The sequence below is a fragment of the Protomyctophum bolini genome (assembly GCF_963924005.1).
Source record: "Protomyctophum bolini genome assembly, chromosome: 9".
Classification (NCBI taxonomy): Eukaryota; Metazoa; Chordata; class Actinopteri; order Myctophiformes; family Myctophidae; genus Protomyctophum; species Protomyctophum bolini.
Window position 1 is genome coordinate 39124228 of NC_137870.1, and position 13131 is coordinate 39137358.

Below are 13131 nucleotides of genomic sequence, written 5' to 3' on the forward strand. Positions count from 1 at the left end.
GTGCTCACATCAGTGACTCAAATTAGAACTTTTATTCAATGCACCAAATATTCAATCCAGACATGTTCAATGTTTTTATTTGTGTTTTTTTTTCCAGGGACAATTCTCAGCAAGAAATAGTGAAAATACAAAGTTTAAAAATGTAAAAAGGGCATTGTGTTGCTGTAAGCAGGCAGGTCTGGAGCGGGATATAGTTCTGTCAGTCAGTCTATTAAATGCATCTCTGTAAACATACGGAATGTTCTGTCTTGCCTTTGTGACATAAAAACCAAGGGTGAAAATAATAAAAAAGATGTCTCCTTGACAAAGAGGGAGCCCGGCAGTGGACCATGTGGAATTCAGTCAGTATAACCGTGGTTGTTAGGAACCTCTGGTCACATGTTTTATCACAACTTTAGGGGGGGTGGGGCAACATGTCTATAGATCACCAATAATAATAATAATAATAAAATAAAAACATTTACAAATCTCTCGTTTCAAACTCCAAACAGTAACTTCAATGATAAAAGTATCAGACATCTGGAAAATACATGGCTTGTTTTTGCTTACATATGAAAAAAAAAAAAAAAAAAAACTATTGCAAGGCGTTTGAAGGTCCTTACAAACCGGGAATGTTTATGTAGTGCCATTAATTTATTTGATTTAATCTGCGGTTTGTGTCATGAGTACCACACACATAACGCCAATAGATAGATAAAGCAACTTCCTTTTAAACAAGGTCAACTTTTCCGCTGTGACTAACAAGCACCCAACTTATGATTTGAATGAGGCGCGCGTTTTCGGATGGTATATTTGTCACATTCCCGGTGTGCAACGGACCGTGAAACAGCCCAGCGATAGGAGGAAAAAACATGTCATTCAAAGCGTCCCATGGTCTGCTTAGCCACGGCCATTAGGCCACAACAAGAGAGGGCTAACTAACCCCGTCATTGCTGGGGGTCGTCATTAGAACACGTGGGGGAACCTCGGTCACCAAACCAGGTTTTTGAACAATCTTCCACCCTAAGCCAGCCACAAATTATGTTCATCGTGAAATCTTACAAAAAAAAAAAAAAGGAGAAAAAAAAAAGTGTTATCTTTTTGTCCTTTGACCAGCGAATAGGGACAGCGTCTGTCTGCGTCGCCATGGGAGACCTTGCCTTGTCGTCATGGCAACAAACAGAAAATAACAGCGTCATATATATATTTATATATTTACAGTTAACATTTACACGCCAACGACACGAGTTGAAACAAACAAGACAGACGAAAAACTATAGGATGTGGCACTGTGGCTATATACGTATAGTCGGACTGGTGCACTCATAATGGGAGTGGAATGTGGATACTACGATGTAATAATATCCATACTGAATACCACGTAGTATGCAGTATGGTTTCTGCATTCATCATATTTTTGTCCAAAACTGTTACCCTCCAGGGTTGAAATGGAAAAAAAGGAGCAGATCGACAAGCTCAAAACACGTCGCTTCGTGCTGTGTTTCGAGCTTGTGGATTTGCTACTTTTGTGCGATGCTGTAGTGCGATCAAGTATGGCGTTAAATTATTAAACAACACAGTATCTATACTGCATACTACATAGTAACCATACTGGTAATTACATAGTATTGCATACTGCACAGTACCATACTGCATACTGCAAGGATGAATGTAATGCGCTTTGGAAAAAGGTGCTATAGAAATGCAGTATTCACTTCATACTACGTAGTATACAACACGGTGTCCAATACAGTCTACTGCATAGTATTCATATACTGCACATGTAACATGACCTTTCTCCGTCATTTCCTATTCCAAGGCATAGTTCTGACCAAAGATCGGCGACAAGATGAAAACAGCCCGGGGGTCCCAAATGTATTGGGGAACATTCCTCCATTATTTGAAAAACAAACCGTTTAAACACTATGAAGTTGATAATGGCACTTATTTAGTTAGCGAGTTTTGGAACTTCCAATTTGGGAACCATGCATTGGATTCTTTTTTTAAAATAAAACATACTTTTGTGATAGGTACTGTACTGTACGGTACAGTTTTATTGTTAGTTACACTTTTATTGTTGTAGTGCTCAGTGTGAATGGGCCTGTAGGCTGAAGAACAGTGCCACTTTAGGTCACCCAGCGGTAATGCCCGGCAGCTGTTCATACCCCAAACGGACATACATAGGCACATACTGTAGACACATAGGGACACACGAAGCCAGTCATTGGAGCGGTGTGCACCGCTGAAAAACAATAAACAGCACCCTCTGCTTGTTTGTTTCCATTTGAATTTGCCTCTGGGGGCGCCGGCCAATACAACGTGTGGAGGATGATGGCCCTTTAGGTCGGCCCTCAGCCCTCCTCTTCTGGTGGGGCGCTTACGTTTTCATTCCACTAATCCCCAACGTACATACCATTCTGAATGCCCCTGCCGACAGATTCAGTAGCGCAGCTAGGAATCCGTTTTTGAGAGTTTATGGAACTTCAGACAGAAAGTCACCGTGGTTTATTTATATATTAAGCCGCATGGATACGGCTAACCGTTTTATCTGGCCGGAAATGACAGAGCAGGGCAGGACAGGAACAGGATCAATGCTGTGTGTACTGCAGTATTAAGCACTTAAACCCCAGTATCCGTATATTGTGGGGAAATAGCAGATTGACAAAGCGTCGACGCATTGCAAGCTTTGTCGATCTGGCTTTCAGCGAAAACTTTCCCCACAATAACAGAAAAAGAGACACTAGAATAGAGCCCTGCAGTACTCCGGTCGACCATCACTCCCTCAACTGACTGACACTACTTTTAAATACCTAGAGGTAACTATGGGTACTGGGCCGGCATAAACGAAGGGAACCCCACTGTACACTGACACCATTTACCGATACGATGATGGAAACATGATAATCTTTTCTCTTCAAACTGCTTTGATGGGCTATGACTGTAGCAGTCCGCCAGCTGGTGTGACCTCTCCATGACCCCACACACAAATCACCTGACAACAATGAAAATAATAATAATAATAAACTATAGCATATTAATATGGTGCAAAATTACCAAAGCGTATTGCTGCCACAGAAGAACGAAGCAATGAGATCAGTATCATGTTGTAACGTGAAAAGCTAATATTTAACCAATTAAAACAGGCAAAGCATCTGTGTCACTTTAGATTTTAACCACACACACTTCAGATAACTCTTAAGATTTAGGACAGTGGTTCTAAAAAAATAGCAAATTTACACACTCACTTTGTGCTGCAATGCAAGCTTGTATATATGCTATTTTTGAACATTTTAGAAAAATCTTGAAAGGCTTTTCTTTTTTACTAAATGTTTCTCTTCTGGGGGTCGCTGGGCACAAAACCGTTTCAGATGGGGGTCCGCAGCCAAATACAAAAGTGATTTAGATGGCATTTGTCCTAATGGGTTAAGTTTGAATAGTTTATTATAACAAGATGCTTTTAAGTAATTTCATTAATAAGTGAAATGGTATAATGTGATAAGATTGTTAAAACTATTGTATTTCATTAAGATAATATAAGTTATCACATTAAAAGAATATAGCACAAGTTATCATGTTTTAAAACAATAGAAGTTCCCTCACATAAAAACATAAGTTATAACAAAATGTTTTGCCGTAAGTTACTACTAAGTTACTCCGTTATAGCATGAAATGTTTCACATTATAGCGAGATGAATAACTGCGTATGTGAAATACTGGAAACGCTGCAAAATCTCTGCTGTACTTTTATCGCCGTCAACATTTCAATCACTCAGTGAGGTGCCCTGATGATGGGAAAATGTTGACAGCAGCAAAAAAAAGAAATACGGCAGGCCACGGAAGTGCATGCACCATCTTCTTTATGCGTTCAAGTGTGTATGTCATAACATGAAAAACACCTTAAAAACAAACCAACGCCGTTTCCCAGTCTTGGGTGGCTAGTTTTCAATGGCGTCTTTCGGCAACGGAGGACCGAGGACCCACTGCTCAAAGAGCTTTCAGAGGACACGCACCTGCTCTACATCCAGACATGTCGTATGGCAAGGCGGTTTTATTTGTGTAGCATGAAAAGCATCTCGTTATAACAATACACGTTTCATATTACAACGTGATACTGATGATTTCCTCTTTTCGTGCCCAGCAATTCGCTTCTGTACAAAATAAAATAAAAACCCAGTGGACAGAGAAAAAGAGGAAGTTACTGTCTGTCTGTGGTCTATTTGACATCATAAAATGTTCTTTCGTAAAGAAGAAAACTTTAAAAAAGGAAACGTTTGATCACTTCCTGTGACGATGCGATGGCGGACTCGAGGAGACAAGATTTTTCGTGTCATTTTGTCTTTCATCGGGTCGGTCGATAGGTGGTGTTGTCAGGCAACGTCCCGTAGTGTGGTGGGGGCGGGTCTACAAGGCGAGGGGCGTGGTTGCTGCGGAGACGCTGGTGGTGGCGTGTTTGGGTGGGGCCAGCTCCAGCAGAGCGCGCACCGTTCCCGCCACCTGGGGGAGCCCTCGCTCCTCCAGAATACACACAGGAAGACACAACTGAGTCTACGCACACAGACACACACAGACAGACAGACGGACAGAAAGAAAGACAAACGAGGGGGGATGAACAGAAAGGAGGGTCATGTCAATGGGTGGACTAAAAAAAATGATAATCGCCATGATGGCAACAGAAAATAAATTACTAATGAACAACATCAAATAAAGATGAAATCAAGAGAATTAAAAGGACTGATTATGAACAGCACTGTGTGTCCCATTCGCTGCATGATAGTGTTACATGACAATAGCCTGACTGCAAGCCCCCGATGAGTCATATGGCAAATCTTGTGTACAAATGGAAATTCAACTAGAAATATAGCTGCAAGCAGCGATGAAGACGGGGTCAAGCTATATGAAAGCAATAAAGAAAACACCTATATGCAATATGCACAATGAGCCATAGAGAGAACTTGAGAGAAATAAGACCACTCTCCATTAACAAATTATCGCTTTAAATAGCTGGTTGGAGACTGGAGATGACGTTAATTATTTTGTTTCGCTGCTTGGCTAAAGGGGTTGTCTGTCAACGCTGTACTCCCGCAGCCAACCATGCATTAGCATGGATGGTCAAGACTCCACGCGCATGAATGGAAATGTGATTTCAACGGGGAGTGGTTAACAAGACCACGACATTCTTTGACGTCGCTTTCTTGACGTCGTCAAATGTGGATCGAGCAAATCATATAATTGCCTCATAGGGAGATTCCTTTGACGAATGACTGTGGGCTTCAGTTTCTTGACCGTTTCCCACAATCCTCTGCCATATTGCCAAATTCCATGGAAAACAAACTGCCCAAACTGCGAAAAATGTGCGGAATCTGTAGGAAAACTTTTAAGGAGTTTATGCCCTTTGGACTTGACCCCCAATTATTGTCATATCAAATTGGTACCCAATGTCTCCCTGCTTGGCACTCAGCATCAAGGGTTGGATGGGGGTTAAGTCCCTGCGACATACTAGCATCATGTCCACGGGATAAACGTGTTGGGGACTCCCTCTTTCTTTGGTGTTCAGGCCCATGTGGGCATGGTTATATCCTAACCTGAAAACCTAACCTTAACATTTCAAACACTATGCCTAACCCTAACCTCACAGAAACTATGCCTAAACCTAACCTAAAAACCACGCCCACCTGGGCGAAACACAGAGAAAAGAGAGAGCACGGTATTTGTGGTGTCAAGCCGCCACATGGCCACGTTAACCGTTGCTTCCAAAGCCTACTTACTTTAATCTAATTTTATTTCCAACACGATAGTTTGTTACTACTGGGCTCTCTACTCTACTTCCAAATGGATGACAGCTGGTGTCTGGTGTGTCCAAGCAGTAGCATGCAGCTGCCGATTACTGATCACCGATCAATTTAGCAGGTTCACTTTTGCACAACATGAAGTCACACTTTAAGGCAAAGGGAAACAGGAGGAGGAGAAAGACTTTTTGGTCATTGATGTCATTCATGCTGGATTGAAAGGGATTTAGACTGGTGCTAACTTGTGCGGTACTTGTGCTTAGCTAATTAATAGGCTCTATGCACAACAGCCTCTTTCTTACTTCCTTCACAAGGTCTTACCAAAGATACTAATGTTACATTTAGTTACATTCTGTTACATTTAGTTACATTCTGTTACATTTAGTGTAGCAGTGGTTCACACACATTTTAAATTTCAAGGACGCCCCATAACTCTGCGTGGACAAATGGACCACTAGACCTGTACACGTCCATTTGGTTGCACTTTCAGAGTCATGGAACAGAGCCTTCATTAGTATAATTTAGGGACGATAATAGTTAATTGATTATTCAGGGTTAAGACATGCGTCAATTAAATTTAAGTCAACAATTAATCGAAAATTCAGCGGTTCCACCATTAGGCGGTTTTCTGTGAATGTAATGCCGTCTGCCTTTTGTATTCTTTCTGTTTATCAGCTAAATGTAGATTTTTTATGTTAGACATAAATTAAGATTCTCAGATAAAAAAGAATAATAACAAAGCACCGCTTATCAACTAACCAGTTAATCGATCGATAAGGTTATCAAAACTTAAATGATCAATTAGTGAATAATTCCTATCCCTAGTATCATTGATAACACCAGACGGGGAAGGATGTAAGGAAAAGGCCCACTTTCTTTCCAATATGGCTGCTGTACATAGAGACTATTGGGGTTACATGGTCACATGGTTATCATGCTCCATTCATTCGCTTGGTGGAGGCGCAAGGTGGCAGTAGATCACACACAACACTGACATGAGTGACAGGTAGAACAAGGCAAAGCCAGCCAATTGGGTGGGAGGGGAGGGGCCAATGCCGGGCGGGGCGAAGGAGAGTAGAACACAGGCTGTCCTATAAACCACGCCCCCTTTCCCCTCTACAATCTCATCGACTGAACAGAGATGCTCCTGTGTGTGTGTGTGTGTGTGTGTGTGTGTGTGTGTGTGTGTGTGGAAAAACAAATATTCAACAAAACGGGTTCAATTAAAAAAGATGAAAGATACAACAGACAGAGGGAAAAATGGAGGGAGGAAGAGGGAGACATGTTAGTTGAAGTGAGGAAAAAAAATCACACTCGTGTGAAGTGAGTGGTGCAACCCTGTGTGGGGGTCCCCAGAAGTTCCAGACCCACAGGAACGTGCCCAGGGCGCCGGCACGGCACGGTTCCGGCGAGCTGCCCCACAACCGAAATGGTTGAGAAATGACAGAGTTACCGTGTGGGGGTCCCCGGGGGGGGTCCTAAAAACATCCAGACCCGCAGGAACGCGCGCAGGGGGGCGGCCCGGTTCCGGCAAGCCGCCCCGAGTCCAAAATGGTTGAGAAATGACAGATACCGTGTGGGTCACTGTACTGTACTTTAACACCCATATATAGTCATCATATATAGTAGTTAATATGTGTGTGTTGTGCAACAGTGACACTTGGTTGTGAAAACCAACCAAACCACCTATTTTCGTGCTCAGACGGACAGACAGACTGACCCAGGGACACATATAGCTGTCTATAGGAGTGGTTGCACCACTCAATTATTACCTCTAGAAGAGACATTTAACAGCTGTCTCTTATCCAGAGAGACAGACAGTAGGACAGCTGAGAGGGAGACAGTGTAGGAGAGACAGACAGTTGCACAGCTGAGAGGGAGACAGTGTAGGAGAGACAGACAGTAGCACAGCTGAGAGGGAGACAGTGTAGGAGAGACAGACAGTAGCACAGCTGAGAGACAGACAGTGTAGGAGAGACAGACAGTAGGACAGCTGAGAGGGAGACAGTGTAGGAGAGACCGACAGTAGGACAACTGTGTAGGAGAGACAGACAGTAGGACAGCTGAAAAGGCTCTGGTAGGATCTAATCCCAGATCAGCAGGTCATGTGTGTGTCCGTCTCTCTCTGAATGCGTCAGTCTGTCTCTCTCTGAAAGTGTCAGTCTGTGTCAGTCCAGAAAATGTGAATCCTCCCCTCGAGACCAGAAATCACACTGGCTGGGGCAGGCTAGTGTCTCTCTGAATGAGTCAGTCGGTCAGTCAGTAAGTCAGTCTGTCTGTGTGTATCTGCAGTCTGTCTTACCTGAGGTACTCCAATCCTTCGACAGGCTTCCAGGAAGTTCTCAACATTCCGTCGACATTTGGCCATGGTCAGTTTGGGCTGCGGGCGACAGGAATGGTAACCGGTTAGGTTAGGTTACATCATTTCTGTCACTAAACTGTAAAGTAATTTAACTGCTTAATGTAAGAGTGTTGCCGCCTGCAGTCTTTAATGACCAAATATCCACTGAGACGAGACACTCGCCCATGTTCCCCTGGCTCCTACATTTCCCAGAGTTCCTTGTGTCTGCACTCACCACAGCGGGGGAGGGAACGTGGATGCTAGGAACGGAGCGCGGCCTCACATGATTGGCCAGATGACACAGCACCACCCCGTCCGTCAAAGCCGCTCCCAAGTCGCTGGGCAACGACACCTTGAGACGCGCCTCAATGTTCTACAGACAGAAAGACAGACAGATATAGAGGTTAACGCACGTGTTGATTTAATTCATCCGATTAAGTTAAGAATATTAATGAGGCAACTGACTTTGCGGAGTTCTTCCACAAGCTCTGCCTCTTCCCCTCCCAGAACAGGTGGAGGAGGTCTGGTTTCCTCTGGGTGGCTCTCTACTGGAAGAGAGCAACAGCAAGTTATGAGTCATTTATACATTCTTCATGTCCTGGTAGTATATAAAACCAGCAGTACTAGAGGTCCTGGTAGGAGATAAAAGTTTAAAACCAGCAGTACTAGAGGTCCTGGTAGGAGATAAAACCAGCAGTACTAGAGGTCCTGGTAGGAGATAAAACCAGCAGTACTAGAGGTCCTGGTAGGAGATAAAACCAGCAGTAGGATATAAAACCAGCAGTACTAGAGGTCCTGGTAGGAGATAAAACCAGCAGTACTAGAGGTCCTGGTAGGATATAAAACCAGCAGTAGGATATAAAACCAGCAGTACTAGAGGTCCTGGTAGGAGATAAAACCAGCAGTACTAGAGGTCCTGGTAGGATATAATCTTACCTCTCCTTTGGTCCTCTTTCTGATTGAGGCGATACAGATAGCTCTCTGGTCTCTGATTGGCTCCCCGGCAAGAGGCCACACCCCCAGAGGCAAGGGGATTGGATTGGTTGGCTAGAAGGAGAAAATAAGAGGGTTTTAATGAGAGATGAACTGAAACTATTACTATGTTGCTACAATGCCCGAAGAACCATACTAAAATAATGTTTTACTTTTTGTGTAGCTGTAAACAATAATGACCATCTTAAACCTTGTTTAGAGCTAATTTTTATACAGAATAAAACAATAAGTGAAGTAACAACAGGACATGGTGTGACTGGTGTCAGAAGTTGTAATCTTACCTGTAGGAGACAAGGCTGTTGTTCTGTCTTCACCCTGAAGACACACAACATAAACAGATACACAAATATTGTTTTAGACACAAACACATTCTTTTTTTCCCCTCCTGAGAATTGTGTCAATATGCTTATTCCCTACCATGTATACAGTGCCTGTCAATGCTGCCCAATAATGGTTCCATGGATTAAAGAAAAAAAAAAAATCTCACGACTGAAAATGTTTGTATGCCCAAGTCAAGTCCTAACGTTTGTGAAACCGTGTGAAAGGAGTCCTCCACACTAGGGCTTTTTCCTAAACAATTGACACAAATTATGTAAAATTATGTTTTAGCAATATTTTCCCTGGTGTTCTACATACTGTCAACCAGGCGAAGAAGTCACAGATTGAGGCTTTAACCTTTGCTTTTATGAAATATTCCAGGCTTTTAGGGATTTATGGAAGAAAACTACAACATGACGTCACGCGGCAGTGGTCAATCACCACTCACGCTCACACAACACATCTCTCTGTTTTTACCAACCACCGTTTTGGTGGTCACCTCTGGCTCTTCACCTAAAACTGGACTATGAATAGGCCTTTTAGTCTCCACAGTGGGCAGGAGTGAGTGAGTGAGTGAGTGAGTGAGTGAGTGAGTGAGTGAGTGAGTGAGTGCGTGCGGTGGACATGCGTCATGCAACGTTAGTTACAATGACAGATTTGTGTAAGCAACATGTTTGTGACCAGAAATGCGTTTCGTAACTTTTAGTTTGTGATTGGTTGAATCACAAGAGACCTGCAACGGGGTAATTCAGACCACTGCAACTTTCCAATCAATCATCAATGTAGTTGCAACGTGTAGTAGTGGACTGGGCTTCAGATAGAGACAGACAGGCAGAGACTCAGTCAGAGAGACAGAGACTCAGGGTTCAATTTGCATCCATGCTAAACCCTTATCCCTAAACTACTTTTTTTTTTTTTTAACTATTTTGAAAAACATTTTTGAATAGTGTAGATTGGCTATTTTAACTATTCAAAAATGTTTTTCAAAATAGTAAGAAGTTTAGGGATAAGGAGTTTAGCATGGAAAAAAATAGAGCTCTCAGAGAGCCAGACAGAACACATAGCGGTTAAAGCATGCAGTAGCTGCAGCAGACAGGAGGGGGGGCTGTCTGCAGGAGGAGACTCCCTCCAACAGACTGAAAGTGTGTGTGTGTGTGTGTGTGTGTGTGTGTGCTGTGCACAGCAGCAAGATTTGTGAGTTGCTGTGATAGGAGAAGGATATCAAATGGAACACAACCACCCTAAAGACTAATAATTGTGTATATTCCTGCACTATACCTGCATCGAGTTATCTTGGTACACAGAAGTTGATCTATTGAAGATTCTGACCTTCAAAGTACATAATTTTTGTTTTGATTGTATTGCTGTATTGTTGTATTGTTCTTTCTGCTTTGGCAATGTAAACGTATGTTTTCTCGTGCCAATAAAGCCCTTTGAATTGAATTGAATTGTGTGTGTGTGTGTAGAGGGGGGAGGGGGGTATAGAGAAAGAAAGCAACAAGTAAAGACAAGAACAGATTAAGAGGAGATTACCTCCTTTAAAAGAAAGTATTAAATGTACAATGCACAGGGTTAAGGCCGAGGAGAGGTGATGTTTGTTGACACCTCTCCATTGTGAGTATAAAATAGGGCTTAAAGGACAACTTTAGGTTTTTTTCAACCACGGTTCATGTTTTAGGTTGTTATTAGAGAAAGTAAAAGGTGAGTGTCGATATTCTTTTCATTTGCTGCTTTCTTTCGTTTTTTTACAAAATGTTATGGTGATTTATTTTGTATTGTTTTCTATGGTTCTACTAGGCCCCAGGAATCTGTCCACAAAAGATCACGGGATCTACTGAAGATGAAGGAGGTAGTAGGGGGTGTCGTAGACTCAATATGTCAGCTTGTCACCTCCCCCGGCAGACATTTAAAATAACACCATAGCACCACCTTTTCAGGTGGAACGCCCTACAAACAGTCATTAAGACTTGTGAATCCCTTGACTCCATAAAAAACGCTCTCAAAGTGCACCTACGGACGGCTGCAATCCGAAACTGGCACCCGTAACCTCTGAATCCCACCCCCCCACCCCTTTTCCCCTCACCGTTTAAAAATGTCCCAGTTTACCTCCTTTTATGATGATTTTCCTGTTTTTGAGTATATAGAAGTGTATATATCTAAATGTTCTGATGAATTGAAAATGGTGGTCCCTGTTGTAAACAAGTGTAATGCTTCATGGTGTCGTCTACAGTTTAACAGTTTTTGTATTGAATTGTGCTTGAAATGTACTGTAATTCTCCAAATACTTGCTCGCTCACCACAGTTTGGGAATCCCTGCTCTACGCCATTCATGCTCAGAATGTCTGTCTCTCTCTCTCTATGCCATTGTTAGTGCTCAGAAAGGCGCTCTATTGCAGATAAAACGAATGGCTCACATGTTACACATCTTATTCTTTTGCATCATTTTAATAAGGTTAGGTAATGAAATGTTTCAACAGAGAATGGGCATGCATCGCTCTGAGCGACGTCCTGTGATTGAGCAACATTTACCTAGACCTTAAACAGGAAATGATAATGAAACCAATATATAAATAATAGACAAGACATTCACACAGGGCCCATTCTGCTCTCGTCTCAATTGTGCGGGTTGGGATGAAATGCCACCCCAACAGGGTTTGTGGTCGAGTCTGGTTGTGAACTTGTCTGCCATCATTATTGCGAATGCAGTGAGCACTTACTATGAGACCTAGCAGATCATGTCTGTCTGTGTGTCTGTCTGTCTGTGTGTCTGTCCCGCTATCCAAATATGGAGTGTGTTGCATCAGCAATCACTCAGCTCCATATATGGGCACAAAAGGGGCCAGGTCCACTCAGCTCCATATATGGGCACAAAAGGGGCCAGGTCCACTCAGCTACATATATGGGCACAAAAGGGGCCAGGTCCACATATACAGTAACAGCGGGACAGACACACAGACAGACAGACATGATCTGCAGGGTCTCAGCTGCGTTCGCTTCCCGCGTTTGCGCGTCTTACTGGTCATATGGATGGCCCGTTGAGCTTGACCGTTGTTTTTAATCAATTCATATAAAGTGATTCCTGTGTGCACTCAATGCAGCATTCTGTCTGCAGAAAGAAAAGCCGGGGCTAACCATTGCTGTGCAAACAGGTTCTCACTGAAACTTGTAAAGCAGATTATTATTTTTATTTTAACTTGCAGCTTTTAAGTTTCACATTCAAACATTTATTTGAACCTGGAATATTTGTTGACTGCCCTAATTCGCCAGGTTTCTGTTGTCGGGGCACGAATATAATATGAATGTATATCTTTTTGGAGGCGTGTTCATCAAATTCTCGGATGGCCAAGCTCTTACCATAAAGAGAGCAGAGTCATCTGTGTGGGTAGAGCGTCTGCCGGGATGCACACTCTGAACAGCACACACACACACGCACACGCACAAACACACACAGATAAAACACAAACAAAAGCTAACAACATGACAAACATTTCCATAAAAACACACAGTTTTACAGGAATACATGTATAAATCCAACATGTATATCACCCACCTCACTGTCTGTAGGACTGGATTTACTGGGGCTCTGAGCTGCTTTATGCTGAAACACAGAGAGACAAACCACATGTACAGGACAACGATTAGATTAATTTGGTGAGATTTCAACGTTGAAATCAAAGGCATCTCTGTATTTGTACATTCACCACTTTTAAACAT

The 13131-nt window shown here is 42.7% G+C and overlaps 1 protein-coding gene across 4 annotated transcripts in view; it reads right to left on the reverse strand.

Moving 5' to 3' along the window:
- Nucleotides 1-17: 17 nt before the first annotated feature.
- The window catches only part of lrch3 (leucine-rich repeats and calponin homology (CH) domain containing 3), a 31481-nt gene continuing 18367 nt past the window's right edge, over nt 18-13131 (reverse strand). Inside the window, exons 13-21 of one of the 4 annotated variants that reach the window (XR_013964573.1) lie at nt 12968-13015; nt 12772-12825; nt 9381-9414; nt 9043-9153; nt 8572-8654; nt 8342-8479; nt 8068-8145; nt 2839-4524; nt 18-2775 (exon numbers count right to left, since the gene is read on the reverse strand). Coding sequence is in view for 3 of the 4 variants with exons in the window: in XM_080771636.1 (XP_080627762.1) it covers nt 4381-4524; nt 8068-8145; nt 8342-8479; nt 8572-8654; nt 9043-9153; nt 9381-9414; nt 12772-12825; nt 12968-13015 (690 nt within the window). In the remaining variant the exon portion in view is untranslated. Of the gene's footprint in view, nt 4525-8067; nt 8146-8341; nt 8480-8571; nt 8655-9042; nt 9154-9380; nt 9415-12771; nt 12826-12967; nt 13016-13131 lie in introns of all 4 variants that reach the window. The other 3 variants (XM_080771637.1, XM_080771636.1, XM_080771638.1) reach the window with 3 other exon arrangements.